This window comes from Malaclemys terrapin, chromosome 11, assembly GCF_027887155.1.
Source record: "Malaclemys terrapin pileata isolate rMalTer1 chromosome 11, rMalTer1.hap1, whole genome shotgun sequence".
Lineage (NCBI taxonomy): Eukaryota > Metazoa > Chordata > Testudines > Emydidae > Malaclemys > Malaclemys terrapin.
The window spans coordinates 67,270,233-67,291,306 of record NC_071515.1 but is presented as its reverse complement, the minus strand read 5'-3'; the positions used below and the strand labels follow the sequence as shown (position 1 = coordinate 67,291,306).

Sequence of the window (21,074 nt, the reverse complement as noted above, 5' to 3'; positions counted from 1 at the left end):
ACAAAGAATTTTGCACCATATCCTGAAGGGTGAGGATCTCAACTCCCCCATGCCACAAGAGGGAGCTATTTCCACAGTTCTGGGGTCTACATCGGGAACACTTCCCAGTCTCCTGCTCTCAAGAGGGCACATGTCCAGACTGCGAGTGGGTCTCAGATCCCAAAGTCACTTTCTAAAAACATTTACAGAAGCTATAATGAAATAGTGCCGTCACAAGGAGGCCAAAAGCAAAAAATCCTTTCCAACGGAAAGATTCTAAGATGTTTAAAAATGTTTTTTTTATTAAGAATCGGTGTTTCCTCCCCCTGCCTTTTCATTTGCAACTCCATTGATGTCGTGTACAGCGGGGGCTGCCCTCATGTTTTTGCACATTTAAATTCAGTGGGGGAAGGGGTCATTTTAAACTTGGTGATGAGAGTGTTAGGGAGCAGGGTTTTGGTTCAGACTCCTGAACTTTTTGAGGACATTAAGCTCTGCATCCAAACTTTGTGGCTCTAGACTGGTCTACAAAAATCATACTCTTTCTAGTTCAATGCCATGGATAGCAGCCAGATCAGCAAACACACACGTACCACCAAACCATGAAAGACATCCGGTAATGCTGCTTTGATTTATCACCTAGAAGTAAAAAGTTATGAGCTACCTTTTGGGTCAAAAGTCCAGGAGCAACCCTGCGTGGATACCATGAGAGACATTGTGCTGCACGGCAGAGGGCGCCCAGAGATACCCTGCAACTGGCTAGTGCATCAGGTAAATAGTAAATCAAAGAAAAGACTATAGCAACCCAAGACATCTATTCATTGTCCAGATTTGCAATGGACATGATTATCCTTGAATGACAGTATCAATACATCTATGATCCAAATCACCTGAATCACAAAGACACTGGACAAAGGGTGTGTGTGTGTGTTCGTAATTGCCTAGGTGACTTAGGAGCTCCTAAATCATGTAAGCACTTCTGAAAAATCCCACCCCTACTGCAACTTAGCTCATTTGAGAGATAGACTCGATGTTAGGAGCCAAAATCTGTAGCTTAGAGCAAGTCACCTGTACACACTGTGCAATTGCTCACTTAATTCACAGGGTATTGGTTTCGGTTTCTTAAATGGAGGTCCTCTAAACTCAAAGAGTTTTCAAGATGGCCACACACACACCACTTGTAGAATAAAATCTGAGTCCTCCATTTGCTACATTTTGCATGAGCCTCTCAGTAACAAAACACTATTTGTATAAACGCTCATAGGAATCGAAAGAACCAGGCTGTAAACAGTGTCAAAATGAATCTGTGGTTTCTAGCTGGAAGAAAGTTTGCAAGCACATTTTTGGCAATGTTCACTCAGCTGTTATAACTTGCATTTGAAGGCAGTTATTAGCCCTCAAATCTCACAACTATGTTCTTTAAATTTTTGAACATAGGCTTTAGATCTGCACCCTACCCGCTTTTAGGTAAAATTTGGAACTGCAGATAAAATATGCACCTACTTGAGGCTATGCCAAGCTAGATATCAAAGGCCAAGCTCTACCTCGACTGATTTTAATTAAGCTGAAAAAGTGTTGTGTTTCTGATCATGATCCTTATCTTCCCCTGGCACATTAGAGTTAGTTCTCCTAAAATGCAGTGTGTGACAGCCATCTGCTGGGAGGAAAATAGAACATGTGTTTATTCATTCTACAACTAGTTCCCACTCCACTACCACCAAAGGTCCTTACTATTTAAAGGTACATTATCCGTTTGATACAGAAAGACTGGCAAAAATTACTCATTTTAATGGGAGTTACACACAACCCTCCCACAAAGAAAAAGTGAGAACGGACTCTAAGTTCAATGCACTGCTCAAAATGCCAGATCCATTTGTCCTGACCGTTTTAGGCTGAGATTGTCAAAGGCATCTACGAGAGTTAGTCACCCAGATCTGGTGCCTAACTCCCTTAGACTGCTGGAAATTCCAACTTTAACGTAAAGCTGTTAAAACAACCACAGACACATTTACTTCTCTATATTATAAATATGGCATGACTCAAATGTAAAATCAGGTTGAATTAAAAAAAAATATCTAGTTGTGCCATTAGAAAAGCAAGAAGAAATTTTTTTCAACTTGCTTCTTGTCATCTTAAACTAGAAGTCATTTGTTTTAAAGGATCTAATTTATTTCTAAACTAACTTTTAAAAAAAGCAAACATGTTTATTGCCGGGTAAAATAAGACATTATTCGGGAGAGTGGTAGACAATCTACTGCTTAATCAATAAAAGTAGGACAGATGGCACAGCTGTGTTCTATCTGTGGAAACTTTATTAAAAGATTAGGTTGAAATTTGTTAAGTGAATCTAAATCTTTTCAATAAGGCAAAAATACATGAATTATTTTAGAAGGTACTGAAATGCAGTCTCTATCACTTTAAGTAGACAACTGTTCTCTAACTTTTGTCATCCTAATGTATCTAGCATGTTCTTTAATCGGAAGAGAGACTTATCTGAGATAACACCAGAAAAGGGTGTTAAGAGAGTATTGGAGAAATACTTCAAGATAAATATTATATCTTTAGCATTAGGATCCTGGAGGTTTTTTAGTGATATTTAAATTGTGAATGCACAGAATGCACAAATCCACTGAAAACTATGAACATATTTTATTTAGAAGAATTTCTCTTCCCAATAGTGTCTGTTGCAAATTTGACATGATGATGTAAAATGCAGTAGCACAAATTAGGAATTGTGGGGTGAAAGGAAGGTTAAACAACTACTATGCAGTTGTTAGCTCACAGAAAAAATCATCAGCAAGACAACTGCCATTTTATTTCTACACCTGACAGTTTTGGTCTCTCTAACGCACTATAGGATAAAAAGTAACTGGCTGTACAGAGTGTTGGCTATTATAATGGAAAGACTAATGTGCTAGAGAGTGCACTGACAAACCTGGCTGAATCTATTTCCTTTGGTGGTCAGTAAACAAACCTTTCATAGAATATCAGGGTTGGAAAGGACCTCAGGAGGTCATCTAGTCCAACCCCCTGCTCAAAGCAGGACCAATCCCCAGAATTTTACCCCAGTTCCCTAAATAGCCCCCTCAAGGATTGAACTCTCAACCCTGGGTTTAGCAGGCCAATGCTCAGACCACTGAGCTATCCCCCCCTGAAATGAAGCAACTTGACCAGGTGCACTCAGCAGACCAGTAGCAGAGCTGGGAATTGAACCCAGGTCTCCTGCATGCCAGTAAAGTGTTCTATTCCACCAGGCCACAGTCTTTCACTTGTGTAGCAATATGGTTCTTTGGCATGATTTCCGGGGGGAGAAAGCAGCAATACAGCACACCCGATTTTAAAAAGGGAGAGTTTAGGGAAGATGAACTGTTCCAGTAAAGTCATTTCTTCTCTGCACAGAGAGGCATCGTGCTTGGGCAAGTCACTTCACCTCTCTGAGCCTATTCCGCTACCCACCTTTTGAAGGCCCCAACCCCCCTAGACAAAGTAGATGAAAGAGGACTAAGGGAGTTGAGCACCTAGCTCCCTTAAGCTCCTTTAAAAAAATCTCCCTCTTAGGTTATAAACTTTGCGTCAATTTTGCTATGAGTCTAGATAATGCCTAGCACAGTGAGAGGCCCCATCTCAGCTGGGGGCTGTACGTGTTCTTGTAATACAAATATTAAGTAGTAATTAGAATGGCAGCAGTTATAACCCAGTAGTATCTGTGATACCGCTGTTTCCCGTGTACTTAGAATGGGAAATAACCACAGTAACATTGACAATTCATCCCCAAAAGCACTGTAATCCTAGGAGTTCAAAATGTTGATTTCCCATGCCTCTCTCTCCTGACCCGCCAAACCTAATCTCAGATTGTCTCGTTTCAGGGAATGCACTTTCTGTGCGACACCATCACAGAGTGTTGGGACCATGACCCCGAGGCTCGCCTTACAGCCCATTGTGTGGCAGAGCGGTTCAATCTGATGGCACAAATGGACTGTGATGACATCCTCAACAACAATACAGACAATGAAGGCAGCAAAACAGCCCGTCTAAGTGGGGAACATCAAGCCAGTGACGGGAACAGAAATACCCAGTGACAGGAAGAAACGAAAGCCTCGTATCAAAAAGAAACAAGGAGATTAAAGACAAACACGTGGCTCTAAAAAAATAAATAAATAAAAATCCTCAATTCATTTTCCTAATATGAACTAAGAGCTAGTTTATAACTTATTTATCGGACCTTTCATCCCGTAAGTACAAAGCAAAGGGGGAGGGATAGCTCAGTGGTTTGAGCATTGGCCTGCTAAACCCAGGGCTGTGAGCTCAATCCTTGAGGGGGCTATTATAGGGATGTGGGGCAAAAATCTGTCTGGGGATTGGTCCTGCTTTGAGCAGGGGGTTGGACTAGATGACCTCCTGAGGTCCCTTCCAACCCTGATAGTCTATGATTCAAAGAGCCCTGGAATCAATACTTTGGTTAAAGTGCCACATTGTATAGATATTGATTATTTTGTACTTAAATGTACAATGTTAATACATTTTCTTTAGTATTTTAAAATGAATGTTTAACCTTTATTAATAAGCACCTGGATTCCACCTCTATTCCTTTCAGTTTAGTTCTTTTCACATTCATTCTTGCACCACTGAGCTTTACCCCTAATTTTCTAGCCTATAAACCTCAGATGTTAGACAGAAGCTCATTAAAACAGGCATCGTCTCTGATTAACCATTCAGAGATCAGCCAGCCCTTTCCATAGTGCAACGAGACACCTGAAATTAGATTAGCAAAAGCCTGACTGGCTTTAACACCAACACATCTTTTCGCAATGTATAATGCCTGGGAATGCTTGACTTTTCCAGCTGCGTGTTAAGAGTACAAAATTACTTGGCTAAAAAAAGAACATGGCCAATTCAGAGAATGTGGTTCCACTCGAAACAGCACTTCTACGGAATGTCAGCTAAGTATTAATTTCAAGTCCCATGTCTCCTGACTCCCAGCTATCTTCTAAATCAAACTAACGAGGATATATTATAACAGCACATGCACTTTAACAGTGATATTGGCAAGATGACAGGGAAGGTCTAGTTCATCACATAGATCATTTCCATCTCCACCTTCTGTGATCTAATGGTCAAGTGGCAAATGACATCAAGGTTAGGTGGGGCCTGGACCTTCCTTTCCAATTACAGCAGTTGGGCTCCTCCCCTCTATGGGAAAGGCTCTTACCTTATCTTCTGTCATTCAGCTAAGTCACACCCCACTTCCAACCTCTTCACATTGACCCAAAGCCTGCTCCACTCCCTCACACACACTCCCTGCTCCACTCCCTCACACGCACTCCCTGCTCCACTCCCTCACACGCACTCCCATGCCCAGCTAGGACTGAAAGACAACGAGAAGAGTGCGGCTCTGCTCTGCAAGAAAGCCTACAAGCTCCTTCATGATAAAGTCATCTCCACAAAGGCAGTGTATGTGGTTGCATTCGGAGGGGCACATTGCCCGTAAGTCTGCAATTGCATGGATCTACCGTACAGGTAAGGGGAAGGGTGGGAGAGAGCAGCACAATGGCTGTGCAGGATTTTGCAATCTTTGATATTGGGAGGGATTCCGTATAAAGACTCCTGACTCTGGATTTGCAGTGGATTGCTTCAGTGGAGTGTGACCCAATTTAAAACTGCTCCTCCTCCTAGATCCTCCCAGCTGTTTCCATCTCTCACTCTCTCTCAGGTTGTTACGTGAGGCAAAGAGAGAGACTGCATGAGTATAGATGTGGGTGTTACAGAAGCATCAATTCTAGGGAATGTTTTTTATTGAAAAGGTTTGCTAGGTATTCTGGTAGGCACCTATTTTAAACCTCCATCTCATAGCACCTGGCCAGACACTGTTTCAATCCTCTCCCCTGACTGCTCTCTACCTCCTCCTCCTCCTGCTTGGGACTTGGGACTTTTTTTTCCAAGCGGCTCTCTGCACTTGGACCAGCTTCTCTTCTCCCATTTACCAGGAGCATCCTCCCTTTCCAACAGCCAACACCTCACCTCGCTTCTTTCAGCCACTAATCACAACTATGATGTAACCCACTTCCTCTCTTACCACCGATTATACAGAGAAAGAGCACAAGACAGCCATCTACAGCGTACGCATAGGAAAGAAAAGGTGAAACTGCCACTTCCAAATCTAAGGGCTGCAGGTGGCTAACGTGATTTCTGCACTAGGTTTTGCAGCACCAAGTCTGAAATTGACAAGAAACAGTGCAACTCACAAAATAAGTATAAACTTAAGATGCTTCCAAAGGCATCCTGAATGCTCTCTCACAAGGGGAGCTGTATCCACCAAAGTGTGGGGGGGGGAAAGGAGAACATTGTAACCAAGAGTAAAGCCTACTTATATCCTAGGGTCGAAGTCCAATTCCTTTGGAAAGGGAGTATACATAGTCTGTGGGCGACACTGTAAAGAGCACCTTGGGGAGATGGGGGAGAATTTTGCCTGAAAACAGGAACTCTGCTATTTTTATGCCACATTGTTTTCAAGAAAACAAACAGGAAAGAAAGAAGTGAAACCAAAGTTTTCAAGCTTCAGTGCCTAAAGTCAGGCATCTGAGTAAAGTGGAATGCTCAGCACCCGCCGCTATCACTGAGTTAATGAGCTGTGGGCACTCGGCACCTCTGAAAACAAGGTCACTTATTTAAGCGCTAAAATCCAGATTTAGGCACAGAAGCAGCTTAGGAAAAATTTTTATCAACAATCACACACTGTATGGTTTCTATATATCTGCACTTGCTTAGGGGGCATCTATTCTCCTTGGCCAATTCTGATCAGTAAGTAACCTTTAAAGATTACCATCCCACTGATATTTCACTGGCTACTTAAGAAAGTTGTGACTGTCACTTTCTATTTATTATTATTCTTAAATTTCTATTCCAATTTTCCAGGAATAGCTGAAACTAAACATTTGTGTTCAGTTATATTCCTGTGTCTGCTTTCAGATTGAAAGTGATTGTTTCTATTGAGTTTGTCCAAATGTTTCACTGAAATGCTTCTAACGGTACAGGAAAGAAACAATGACACATGAAAAATAATATGTAGACACCTCATTCTTCGCCTTCAAGGTCAATGGGAATTTTGCCATTGACTTAAACAAGTGCAAGATTGAGCCCCACCAGAAAGAGGGAGGAAGGAACATAGGCCCAAATCTTGCATTGGGCTGGGCCCCAACAGAGCTCCACTGTATGGAATTGTAGGATCAGAACCACAGATAGGGCTTGAAGGTTTGCTTACAAAGTAGCAACAGATACTTTCCTCCGCTGCAGGAATTACAGGGCAGAAGTCTGTCTCCTCTGTTCTGCAGGAGGTCAGACCAGATGCTCGTAGCGGTCCTCTCTCATCTAATCCTCCTAAAATCCATCCACCTAGATCGAATATTGTATCTTATGATTTGACTAAGATTCTTAAAGGAGTCGCTTAAAATTCATATTGTTTGAATCTGATATTCGATGGTAAGAATTATGGTAAGTGTTGATCATTTTCCATTACCATCCTTTATCTGCCAAGCAGAACTGACAAACTGCTTTAACATACTGTAGCGGTATTGGTCCCAGGATACTAGCTTTAAGACAGGTGTTAAAATCCAGAACATTAAACCTTTTCCAGCTATGGATGATGATCACCTGAACAACAGAGGAAATTCTTAGGAGGTCTTTTCAACACCTTCACGTTGAAGGAGTCGTGTCTTGCATATTAAAAAGACAATTCCTTTAGCAATCAATATTGTTCCATTTGGTACTCTAACAATATTAGCTACAGTGTTATTAATCTGAAACCAGTCAGACCAGGTGGGGGAAATCTGACTAAATACCAGAAAATAAGAAAAGCAATCAAGGTTAAGCTTGAAATGTCACCTGAACTGACCCCCTTTATAAATGGGTATCCAGAGGTGGCTCCAGGTCACATTTTTCAGTAGAGGATTGTAACTTGCTTTATCTGCGTGTGCGTATTCACAGAGGACACTTTTGAAGGAGGAATGTGGTCTCCTGCTAGAGCAGCTCAGGTATTTAAATTAAGATCTGCTGTGGCTGCTGCGGTTTTGAAGCCTGGATTGTGTGCTACCGCACTGGCTCTTGCGGGAATCCTGCGTCACAAAGGCTTTTTTTTAATAGCTGTGAACTATGCACCCAATTAAGAGGAAGGTCAGTTTATTTTACTGAGTTCCCCTGCCTGCAACAGCAGGTCTAGACCCCAGAACACAGGGCCAGATGAACTGCTTGACATAGTCTATGTCCACACCTTGGTGTCCTGGGTTACATGACGACCTCAAAGGGAAATCACTACCACTTGCAGCATGGGTCCTGACGTATACAAGGAGCATGCACACTCACGCTCCAAAGCCAGGCAGGAACCCCCACTCTCCACAGTGGAGTTCCTGCTCCATCCATGGGACCTGGTTAGTAGTGTGTGAGCTGCTGCCACTCTTCAACACATGGCTGGAGGGAGAATGGCCACTCCCAGGCTGGGACGGCACCACCTCAGCAGAGAACCCTTTGGAGTGCTGGGTTGAGTCGAGGGGCGGGGTAGTCCTCTCCAGTGCCTTCTGGTGGGATGTCCCCAGACAGCGCCAAATGCTGGGGAAGGTGGTATCAGGAGGTGCCCACTCTGCTAAGTCACAGGATGGTGGTGGGGGAGTCTGCCACTGCTGGTCTTGAAGGTCACCCTTCTCACCTGCCGGGCTGGGTGTGGTACAGGAGCAAGGAAACCTCAGGGCGCCACAAAGCCAGCAGAGAACTCTGTAAATTTCCTTCCACCACAGCAGACCCCTCGGTACCGTTATCCCTTGCCACTTACTTCTCTACTAGGGGCTAAAGCCTCCCTCCTTCTCCTGGACAGTTCCCAACCCAGCCAAAGAAGGGAGTAGGCAGCCAAAGAGGGGGAGAGCCCACATTTCAGATGGCTTTTTCATAGGTAGCCCCTGCCACTACCGTCCCAAGGACCTTGGATTGCCCTAACTGAGCACTGACAGTGACAGAGTTAGCAGTGTAGTGCTATTAGCATGTGCATAAACATTTGGATAGACCTCAAATAGCTGGGGACAATGCGGTTGGGTAAAGGATAGAGTTTCAGCATTCACTTTGATTTCTTTGCTTTTGTGGATTTAATAAACAGAACCTTGCACACAATTAACATGTCATTAAGCCTGTTATTAATAGGCTCTCTATATATTCCTTTAAGATGCATTCATAGATGGAGCAGTAAGGGTAATCACTGACAATAAGCACAGCCTGTCAATCGAAAATCCTGAGTGAACCATTAAAAAAAATCATTAATAGCAACAGATATTCTGATTTCTTTACATCTTGGCTAGTATAAAATGTTCGTTTTTATAATAATGATTAGTCAAAATTATAGCAAGATTGCCTTTAAAATAAATTAAGATTTATTTTTCAAACACAAGGGCACTACGGGAACTAAGCCAGTAGTTTCAGTTTTTAATGTTACTCCTGCTCTGAATTTAAGACACGCTAAACAATTTATTTCAAAATTTGTAAGGAAAAATAGAGGGTATTCTATACAAAGTTAGAAGCATATAGTTTACACCGGGCCTAAACTGCACATGCTTCTTCAGAAGAAAGTTACTCTTCAGGTACTGGTGGTCAGATACTACAGCTTGGGGAGGCCGTGGAAATATGGATAGAGACATGAAAGAATGATGTACGTACAATATTCATCCTAATCACCCGGACTCTGGGAAAACAGACAAAACAAGCTAATCATTTTTTAGTTTTATTTTCCCCCCCATTTTTCCTCACACATGGACTATGACTTATATTCAGACCTCAGTGCATTTCACAGCAAAATGTACAAGGGAATCAAAGTAGTTGTGCATAAACCCAAACTTTTTTTTTTTTTTTTTTGCACACAATTTACAGTTTTTTGTTGAATGTTAACATGGTTATTTAAATTTTCTTTGATGCCTTCTTACATTCTTATGCCTTCAATGGGAAACATCTTACCAGATCACACAGTTATGAGTTCTCACTATGATGGAACAGGTCAAGCCATTTACAACGGCTGGTGATGGCAGATAATGTTATATACACTGATTGGAAGACAACATCAGAAGAAAAAACAGAGTAAGGCACCACTCTTGGAAAATTAAGGTAGCTTGTAGTAACAATAATGAAAGACAATCAGTACTATTCTTAATTGCCAGCAATTCTTAGACTTCAATAAAATACTTATACTATAAAAAATGAAGGATGTTTGTACCTGAATACAGTTTCCTGATATCTGATTGTATGTATATTAAAACACAGTCTCCAGCAAAATAAGCCTTTTCATGTACTATGAAAAAACTAAACCACAGTCCATATGTTCAATGGTCACATTTAACTGCTTTGTTTTTTGTTCTGAACAAATATACAAAGGAGAAAAATCAAACCAATCCAACGGACCGCATGTAACACTGGCACTTCACCTTCAAGATGATCACATGCACGGAGATGAAGAAATTAATACAACAGTTGTTTTATGGTTGCTGTTCAGTTTGAAAGCCTTAGTCCTTGGGGAAAAAAAGGTTTAACTTCCTTACATTTGTAATGTGAATAAATCTTAAACAGTCACTCAGAAAGTGAGATTTAATAAAATTAGGAGCTGAAAAGTGTTCTGAATTATTCTTCCAATTCAATTCTTTCAAGTATACTAAAATGTTTCAGAGGAAAAATGTCTCCATGGTTACAATTCCAATCAATTTTATAAATCCTTTTTAAAAAAAAAAAAAAAAAGTAGTCTCTACTTAGCCTCCATATCCCTCCGATGCATGCACACATTCTTTCTGAAGGAAAAAAGTCTTGTCAAATCCAGATGATTCTTAACACTGATTCCAGGTGCAACTTCTGAAACCTCCTCCAGTTTTCTGTCAGGAGGTTAATCACTGGGTATACAAGCAGCAAACACTTTTTTTCATTTACATGGGTACTGAGTATTTCAGAGTTATTAAACAGAGCTCAGTGCACAGATTCTCAAAAAAGGTTCCCGTGTCACTCCAAAGTTAAAGCCATTGAGGCAACAACATTTCATCTGACTTCTGCTGTTCAGGAAGTCAAATGGTTTATATCTTAGGCAGCTTGCAGTAGGACCTGCTTAAAAGAACACATTACATAATTCAGATAAAATCTTTTGGATCATACAAAAACAAGTTGGTGAACATACCTGGCAAGGTGGTCTCTACACCTTTGATTATGTGTAACCTTTAAAGTGCCCTAGCATTTTATTCCTTTACGGTCATTTGAATTTGTGCAATTATAAAAACAGGAGACACAGTGTTATTTACTGTGTTTTGAGAGGGATAGAGATTAGATAAACAGAGGAACTCATCCTGAAGAGTATTATCTAGTTAGTGTCCATTTGCTGAGTCTGTATGGTGGGAACTGTTTTCCAAAGGGGGTTATAATACACCCAGCCATCTCCCTGCAATTCAAATGGAAAAAAGTTACACAGAATAATTATAAAAGAATTCACATAGAACAGTATTTTGTGATGCCAGGCGTCGGACTGAAGCACTGGAAAATAGAGGTACAGTGCTTATGTATACATAGATAACAGCAGTGCAAGCGTCCCCATAGTCTCCTGCCAAAGTGTCTTAACTTTGCTCTGGAGAGACCATCTAAGGGCTTGGCACATGCTATGTCTGAGTGTGGACAAGCTAGGATGTAAATCTACAGTGCACTAGTCTGCCACACACTAAGTCACAGTGTGAGCCCTACTATCATGCACTAGAAGGTCTGTAGTGCACCTTGACATCTGGCTGTTTTAAACAGAATATGCCGGAGTGCTCTACGGAACTTTCAGGTTGTGATAGCAATGTCCACATGGCCAGCTAGCACACACAAAGTTAACGCACTGCAGATTTACAGACCTTGGCTTGTCACACAGTAACTAACCATGTAGACAAGCCCTAAGAAATCATGCTCATTCCAGTCAAGTAAAGTGTTTCTGCTGGGACGAACAACAACAATGGCAGTCAGCACTAACTGATGTAGATATGATGATGGAACTCTGGCACCCTGTGGTCTGGATTGAGACCAGCACCTTATTTTGCAATGGCTAAGCAAACAGCCATCAGAGAGAAATGGCTTGTGCTCACAAGCAATTTGTGCTACATTTGAACTGATGATCTACAGATGAAATGGTTCTGGATCTTATTTACCCTTCTCTGAGCCACCCAGTATCTCAAATTCTGCTTTCAAATAAAATATCTGAAAACGTTGTTTTTTTAAAACCACACAATCCACATTTCTCCTGTCATCAGCCACTCAGGGATGCAATTAGAACAAACTACTTGATTAAAAAACATTCTTAGTCTGAAATATTTAGTTCTTGTGTTTGTAAGTTAATTAAAAGGTAGCAGTTACCTTGTGCAGTGAAAATCTTAGTATGCAAGAGTGATATGCTCTCCCAAATTTGAAATGTTATCTAGTTAAGTCATTCTCTTTGTTCACTTTGCCACAGATAAATAAACAGACATCAGCAACAGTTTTCAGAAACCAAAACTCAAAGTTTATTTCGATTTTTAGATAACACTCTGAGATCAAAGAGGTTACCTAAGCAAAATTTCTGAACCATGAGAGATGGGGATTTGTTACTGAGGGTATGTCTACAATGCAATTAGACACCCACGGCTGCCCCAGGCCATCTGACTTGGGCTCCAGCTAAGGGTCTTTTTAACTGTGGTGTGGACATTCAGGCTCGGGGCTCTGGGACTTTCCCACCTTGCAGGGTCTCAGAGTTTAGGCTGCAGCCTGAATGTCTACATCGCAATTAAACAGCCCCTTAGCCTGAGTCAGCTGTGTAGACATATCCTAGGAGGAAGGGAATACTCTGCAGTGGTCCCTTTGATTTAGCTTTAAAATACCCTGCAGTTTGTGGTTCAGAACCATATTTAGTTCTAAGTATTTTAAACCTCCTGCTGAATTGGAGATCGTTTTTTGCTTTTCGTATTTTACTGTACCTTTGGATTTGTGAACACACAAATTTGTCACAATATGGATCTGAATCACCACAGCATAGCTGAAATATATACCTCTATTCCCTCCACAGAGGAGAGCCAGGCTGCCTACCCTCGGCAGCTACTGGTTTCCACATAGGAAGGAAAATCTGCTCTAAGGCTGTCACACCAGAAATTCCTAGTCTTTTGGGGCACCTTTTACAGATAACAGCTTGATCATGCTCCAACCATTGAATGGACAAGCTGCATTAAAACCTGAAATCTACATTAATGAAAACAAGCTGATGAAGAGCTGAGGTAGAGAGACTATTCTGACCTTTCTTACTGGTAAGTCACAATGATGTTTTTGTTTGATATGCACACGATGCAATCAGCTCTTAGAGCTTCCCTTGTGTTTTGCTCAGATATTCATTGGCTTCAGTCCACTTTTAAACCATGTCACAGCTTCCATGTGTCTCAGCTGAATTGTAAAGGTTGTTTACTTTCAAAGAAAGTTAAGCCACACAAAGAAACACTTGCAGTTGTGGGATCATAATTGCAAAACCAGGGTGCGCTGTGAGCTAGTAGATGATGTTCTCCTGCATGCTAGGGGTTTGAGTGCTCTTAAACCCTCCGGCTGCTTTACAAGGTAATAATCCAGATTCCCCAATAGAAGAACTCCGAAGCAAAAGGTCAAGTACTTTACCCTGACAGGAGACTCAGGCTGTACAGCAACTGGCACTAGGGTTGATATTGTGGATATAAGTTCTTATACCAGCTAGCAAAATGAGAAGTGTGTGTATCTATATATCCCACATTAAGAATGACAGAGAACCAGCAGGTACCTCAGGGTACGAAAGGGATTTTTCAAGTTAGATGCACAATAACCAAGTTCTTGGGACCTCCTGAGAGGGTTAGAGGTAATAAATACCCATTCAAGTAGTCTGATTTCTGAAACCACTTGGTAAGTTAGTATAGAAGACTACTATTTTTCTAGTGCTGGTTGCGCTGGGTGAAAATACATTAGTGCTCTGGAAATAGTCTCACTGTATATTTTTATGCCTTTATATAAACATATCAAAAGCTGCTGTTTCCATTTTTATTTTTATTATTTATGGGCAAGGAGCTAGGTCCTTAACACTTAAGTTTCGCGCACAGAAGTTCTTTACCAACAACCGTTTAGCTTTAGAGTCACCCAGTGTGGAATGGAAGAATCATAACATAACATAAGAATAGCCTTGTATAGGAATGCATTGCCTGATATTTCATTAAATGTATTATATGATCCAAGGCCCTATGGCATGCTGTCATCAGCATTCCCTAGCATGTCCACTATAGGCTCATGACCTGTACGTTAATATACACGCTCATATGTACATTTACAATACATACATTTTACTCACACACAGTAGTTACTTACTTCTTTAACAAAGTATTTTGTGCTCCACGGTGCCTCTGTTTCAGCACGAAGTCTCTCTTCATTTCTCTGCCGTTCCTCAAGGGCTCGCTTATGCTCTGTTGCTTTATCGATGTCTCCATCCTTCAGAGACTCTGTTACATGTTGCCACAGTCGTCTACAAATCAGAAGTCATGGGTATTTTTAGTAAAAGTCATGGACAGGTCACAGGCAATAAACAAGAATTCATGGCCCATGACCTGTCCATAATGTATACTATAAATATCCGTGACTAAATCTTGGGGGAGGGGGGGCACTGCTGCAGGAGGCACTCCGGGGGGCCACTGCTGCAGGGGGGAGGGCCAGAAGCACCAGTTGCCAGGGGTCGTCGGAGCAGTGGCTGGTGATGCTTGTGGGGTCGCCCGAGAGGCTGGCTGCAGAGCTGCTCCAGCAGAGGCCAGTCTGGCTGTCCCAGGGCCACTTGAGCAGCTGACCCCAGAGCCAGCTGATTGGGTGGCCCCAGGGTCAGCCAGATTGGCCACTGCAGAAGTCCCGGAGGTCGTAGAAAGTCATGGAATCTGTGACTTCTGCGACCTCCATGACACAGAGCCCTAATCAGAAGCTTTAATTGATTTCACATTTTTCAGTGGCTTCCTGGATTGCAGTCACTTGACGTACAGAACTGGTGTACAGCAGGTGAGATTATTTCACAATTATACTTCAACCTCTTCTTGGGCATGACAAATTGATGTAAAATAGAGCAGGATTGAGAGGCACAAGAAAAAGGGAGCTCAGAATTTAGTCTTCCATCTCTAGGCCAGCATTAAACTGCTCTCGACTGCAATGCTAGATTGGCACGTAAATGAAAAGGTATAGGAAATGTCAGCCTAATCCCAAATGGACATTTGTATGCATCTTAAACCTACCACACAAGTTTTGTTTCTGCTGAGGACAACCCCCGTAAAGAACTGCTGGGCTGCATAGAGGAATATTATTTGTACTGCGTAATGTCCAAAGGCTTAAGACCGAGGTCTCCCTATAGCAGGCACAGTACATACTCATGAGACCGTAATCATCTGTGCCCTGAATACGCACTTTCAGTAGCACTTGCCCGCACTATGTCTAGCTCTAAGCAGTGCTATCTATTCCTGAATATTCAAGATCACTTTGGCTCTCCTGGTCCCAAACACTACCTATAGTTTGGATATTTAAGTCTGTAGATTTCTCCTAGGCAGCCTGGTTTGTAAGTTGAGGAATTCCATGAATTTTATAAAACAATTAAACAGATGTAAATATCTTTTTTTACCTAGACTCAAATGGTCCTTGCTTCTCTAGGGGCCGTACTCGTTTTCTTGTCACTGACAGTTTTGTCAAGTCCACGTACTTGGTCTCTCCATTGCTGTAGGTGAATTCAAGCACGCTATTCCATTCACCTTGTACTCTGCAGACTACAGTGTTTGTTGCATTCTGCTTTACTTCACCTGTGACTCTGGAAAACAATTAAAAAAAAAAAAAGAAAAAAAAAGACCACAACTGAGAATAGACGGCTAGGGCCTATTCTGACTACCTTGTCATTTACATTTCATTTTGAAAGAAACTGCAAGCTAGTCTTTCACACATTCTAAATTTTTAAGTCAGTTACTTAAACTGTGCATTTGCATGGAGAAGCTGAGAGGGGGAATATTGAAAATGCCATTTTTCTATCATTCTTGTGATATTACCCAACAGAACTCAGCTTTTTGGCTTTAACTTAAAACTTGCAAGCCTTTTCACAGGAGAACTGAGCTGAAAAGAAACTGACATATGGGTTACACTAGTAAACCATTACTACAGTTAATATTTTTCTCCTGGATATCAAGTTTGATATTTATTTACATGTTAACAGTTAACTCTCTCTGTAGAACAATTATCTTCACCTGCTGGCCCTATAGGCCACTTGCTCTTTATTTTTTTAGGTGTATAATGCAAGTATTGCATTAGAAGAGACAATGAGGCAAGAACAGAGGGGAAGATAAGTACAAAACTCGAACTTGGAGATCGGTGTTCCATTCCTGGCGCTGCCAGAGATTTCCTGGGTGACTAAGAGCAACCAGGGTGTTGAGATGGATTCATGCTTCATACAACATTTGAGACCCTCAGATAGAAGATGCTATATATACACACACACAGTATTAGCATCACTCCCATGAGTGCATACTTGTGTGTGTGTGTGGGGGGGGGAACCCATGCCCAAAGAACGCATGACAATGGATTTACAATGAAGTGACACTGGAGAGGGAGACTCAAAAGCTTGATTGACCCAGTCAGACTTAGCAACAAGTAGCCAAATTTCCCCACCCTTTCATGCAGTGAAGATTCATTCTCCCTTATGAGAGGGAAAGAGTGAGAGTTTGCTAGCAATGCAGACAAGACAAGTGGTCTCTCAGCTGTGTGAAGTTCAAGGCTTCATGGGGGATGCCAGCCCCTGCCTTACATATCTCCAGTTATCTGTACAGAATGGATCTATACCATGTTACTCCCCAGGTTCTCCTTCCCACTGGAAACGAGGTTTGTTCAGTGGTGACACTTCCATTGGTCCCCAGCCACATCTACATTCTGTGGGGCTCAGTGTGTGAAGTTACCGTAGCATTAACTTCTGTTACATATATGGTACTCTGAACCACCAGTAAAGGAAAGGAAACCGGGGGCCACTTACGGAGCACAAAAGGGCTGACTACTGGCCATATATGACTAGATGAGAATTCCCCCGTGGGATGGAAAGCTCTCAGCTGGCACAATGCTAGGATAGCCTGTACACCTCTCCTGGCCCAAGTGTAGGTGAGATGCCAGGGCCGAGCTGGAGCACAACTGCACTCCAGCAATTCTCAGGTGACAAGTAGTCCTGTGGGGACTGATGGCAGCTGACGCAGATTAAAACCACATCCCCATGTTTGCCCTAACCTACACCAGGACTGTGGCTAGAGCTGCACAAGGCAGACAGTGGCTGCCTGGCAGCCCACCCCTCTCTCCCACACTAAGCAGATCTCAGCACACGAGAGAATCTGACCCTCTGTGTTTTACTTGTAAAAATATGCAATATTCCCACAAGTCTTTACAAATGTTTGAACAATAAGTTTGATTTTACCCAGATCAAAAAATGTTGGAGTAGTTACCGGAATATTAGACTGAACAGAATTGATGCATCTTAACTATACATTCGTAGTTGAGAAGAACACAATGCGAGAGTTAGATGAACACTAAACTTGAAAATCATATTTCCCTGTGAAAGTTTGTTTTACCAGTTAGCATGGCTCTCCCTACGGCGTATGGATTAAGTGGGTTAAACAGTTTTTGAAAACAACTATCACGGTTGCAGTAACCTACAAGTCTGTTGATTTTATGTTGCTTTTGCATCCTCTGCGACTTTCACACATCACTGAAGCTATTCTACATTATGAAATTCTCATTTATCTCAGTTATCTCTCTAAACAGACTGGTGCACTCTGAGTGAATTACAGACTAAGATGACCAGTATTTGTGTTTACACATTTCATATGTTTATCAGCTTCATATTTAAATTGTAATACAGTTAAACTGACACTGGGATGCTTGTACAATTTGAGACATCACAGTGTCAATCACAGATTGGTATCTTTGTTTGACTTAAAAGATGTTTAATATAGCTATTAATTATGTCTATTAATTATTTAGATATATATTAATAAATTAATTTTAAAAATAGTAATTATTAGTAAAAATTAAAGCTAACTGGGATTTTAGCTCAATCATGGGTCTTTGCAAGTGAGTGATATTCTGTCACACTGTTAGTGATCATTATGACCTAAATTTCTTCCTATTAGCATTACCTTGCACTGCACAACCATTCCCAGTCCTGTATATCATGCAGCCTATGGCAGAACAAGTTTCAGCAAAGAATACCACGTACATCTTGATACTGGATTTTTTAAATCATCTAGGATGACATTCATATTACTCTGAATATTATCCTCAGCAATGCGGCTGGGTACAGTGCAATCTTATCTGGCACAGGGCTGACAAGCAGTTATCCAACTGATGTCTTACAGCAAGGGTCACTCAAACCAAATCTATAATGGCTGCTGTCACAGCAACATTCACTAATGGCCCATGTCACTATAACAACGCTGCTACTTGGTCTCAGAGAACAAATGCTTTGAGTAATGTCAAAATACCATAATTTCAAAATTTCATTGAAAATATGTTCAAGCAACTGTGGCTATATCAATGATAAATGTGACACAAATAGACCCTCTCTGTAAGAATTCCTAATTTTATGTAGCAATATATTACACCTAATAATCACCACCGTATATCACAGAAACCATTCATCCCAAATTTCTAACCATTACAATAAAAAAAAAATGCCACGCTCTTTTGTTAAACGCACACACGGGTAAAGAAAATGCTGTAACAAAATGATTACGAAGTTGAAGACGCAATGCGTAGGGTATGAATAAAAAGCAAATAATATGCTATTTAGGTAATTTAAAAAATTATGACAAACAAAAAGAACAGGTAAACTTCAATCATCAAAATGCCCTGGAGGACATATGAAACCTGTCAACATAATTCGATTTTCATCTTCCATATGAATCTTGGGATTGAGGGACAAAAATGTTTTACAAACCCAACTATCTGTATTAATTGCTCCTAGCAGAAGGGGCGGGGGGGAGGGAGGAGAGAGAAAATCCACTTGATGCTATCTAACTGCACCAGCCTGCAGATTTCTGCACCCACCAGGGTACTACCCTGGCACCACGGGTCCTCAAGTTTGAGATGCTTTTTACATTTTATTAAGCCAGCCTCCCTAAACTGTTTCTCTGCAACAGCAAATTGCAGAGTCGCAATAAACTGTCAAAGCAAATTACACGTAAAAGCCTCTATTGTTCAGGCCTATTGGACTAAACGTGGAAAAAATATGAAATATTTAAGTAAGGGTTTTTAACAACAAGCACTGTGTTCAGTGGATGGTTGAAAGATGAATCTGCTGATGTCAGATAACAGTTCACAGTAAGTGCCAGAAACTGTTTCACTATAGGCCTCCTTTCTATATTTTTTTCCCTTCTTCCATCATTTGAGTGTCGGCATCTTTGTATGGGAGTGCTCAAGATCACTTGATCTTACTACACTATGTTTTAAAAGGGATATCATCAGTGTTAATGGGCCCCACAGCAATCTAACTTGTCTCTTCCCTTGAATCCAAACATCTTAGTGTGAAACTCATTCCCAGCCTTTACCTCCATCACACACAAAGCCTGAGTAAGTGTGTGGGAAACAGAACAGAGACTATGGGGAGAGAATCCAACCCCCAACACTGCACAGCATGCAGTGCATCACAGCCTCAGTGTCTACTAAAGCTTTTGGGAGGGAATAGCAATGACCACAACGGGGTTTTTTTGGATAATTTAGTGTTACTAATATTTACACTGATTATAGCTCTTGTATTGTATTCACCGCTTTTCTGTATTTAATGAAATTTCATTCATAGTTTATTCAGTATTACAGAAGCCTGTAAATGTTTCTATACTATATATTCCTGGTTATGAGACATGCTTTCAGTTGAAACGAATCATTGGCACCCCACCCTCTTTCTCAGGCTAACAACCTTGCAGGGTTTTGATTTTTGTTTTTTACTGCAAGTTGGAGATTCTTTCATCAGAACAGTAATAGTATTTTGATAACTCAGATAGAAAACGCAATATAAATACAAACATTAAACTTCACACCATCCTTTTGAGGCAGATGTGTCATCCCTGTTTTGCTCTCTCTCTCTCTCACACACACACACACACACACACACACACACACACACACACGACAGAGCAACGTTAAATGGCTTGCCCAGTCACAAGCAAGTCATTGGCAGAGCCAGGAATGAAAACCTAGAAGTCCAGTCTCCTGATCACTTGAACTGGGTGCATGGGCGCACGCACGCAGATACTCGCAGCCTCGAATTTATCTGACTAATTAGCAATGAAACAGTCTTTTGCTTGTGAAGTTTGTGTGGCTGGGCCATGCAATACTGCCTCATAACTCCACAATCCCTCAACAGTTTCAAGAATAGGAAAAAAAAAAAAATGCATCACTGAATAGAGTTTTCTTAGCACAAGGCTACTCAGCATGCAAACAGATGGTGACAAAAACCAGAGGCAAGGTATTCATTTACCGAGTTTGAGTGATACAGTATAGGGAATTCAGTAAAATATAAATGAGTGTACTTACCGGTGCAGTTTGCCACCATAGAATGGTTTGGTATGGAAAGTAATGCTTGCAGAATACCCAGTTTTTGCACAATTCACATTGACCTTTCCTCCCAATTCTACCCAAGGAACAGTTAAAATTGATCGAGCATATGCGCAAGGTAGAGAAAACGTGTATTCCTCTCCATATTCCAAAAGACTTAAGAGTCCTGCATACAAAAATAAGAGTGTCGTCAAAATGTTTCCAATTTATAGTACTGAGGCAAGTGGTTGTTGAAGGAAATACAAGAAGAATTTTGTTAACCCCACATTGCCATTAGTTAGGTTTTACAACAGACAAGTGCAGACACTGGGTATCATGGGTACCAGTACATTTGCTGTTCTCCTTGAAAACCCACATTCCTCCTGTTACAGGTTCAAAAACATGATCCTAAAAGCTTGGTGCTGTATAGGCATAGTTGCCTATAACTGTTCACTTGTAACAGTTTTACTGCTATAATGGGAAGAGATTCACACTCTGGAACC

The 21,074-nt window shown here is 41.3% G+C and overlaps 2 protein-coding genes across 7 annotated transcripts in view; one reads left to right on the top strand and one right to left on the bottom strand.

Moving 5' to 3' along the window:
• The window catches only part of LOC128845752 (TGF-beta receptor type-2-like), a 54,931-nt gene extending 50,762 nt beyond the window's left edge, over positions 1-4,169 (top strand). For both annotated transcript variants that reach the window (XM_054044732.1, XM_054044733.1), the window contains exons 6-7: positions 623-750; positions 3,846-4,169. In XM_054044732.1, the coding sequence (XP_053900707.1) occupies positions 623-750; positions 3,846-4,058 (341 nt within the window). In that variant the 3' untranslated portion in view covers positions 4,059-4,169. The remainder of the gene's footprint in view (positions 1-622; positions 751-3,845) is intronic.
• A 5,551-nt stretch (positions 4,170-9,720) lies between these two features.
• OSBPL11 (oxysterol binding protein like 11) overlaps positions 9,721-21,074 on the bottom strand; it is a 69,296-nt gene continuing 57,942 nt past the window's right edge. For all 5 annotated transcript variants that reach the window (XM_054043906.1, XM_054043907.1, XM_054043903.1 and 2 more), the window contains 4 exons: positions 20,572-20,758; positions 15,638-15,820; positions 14,356-14,509; positions 9,721-11,419 (listed from right to left, as the gene is read on the bottom strand). In XM_054043906.1, the coding sequence (XP_053899881.1) occupies positions 11,342-11,419; positions 14,356-14,509; positions 15,638-15,820; positions 20,572-20,758 (602 nt within the window). In that variant the 3' untranslated portion in view covers positions 9,721-11,341. The remainder of the gene's footprint in view (positions 11,420-14,355; positions 14,510-15,637; positions 15,821-20,571; positions 20,759-21,074) is intronic.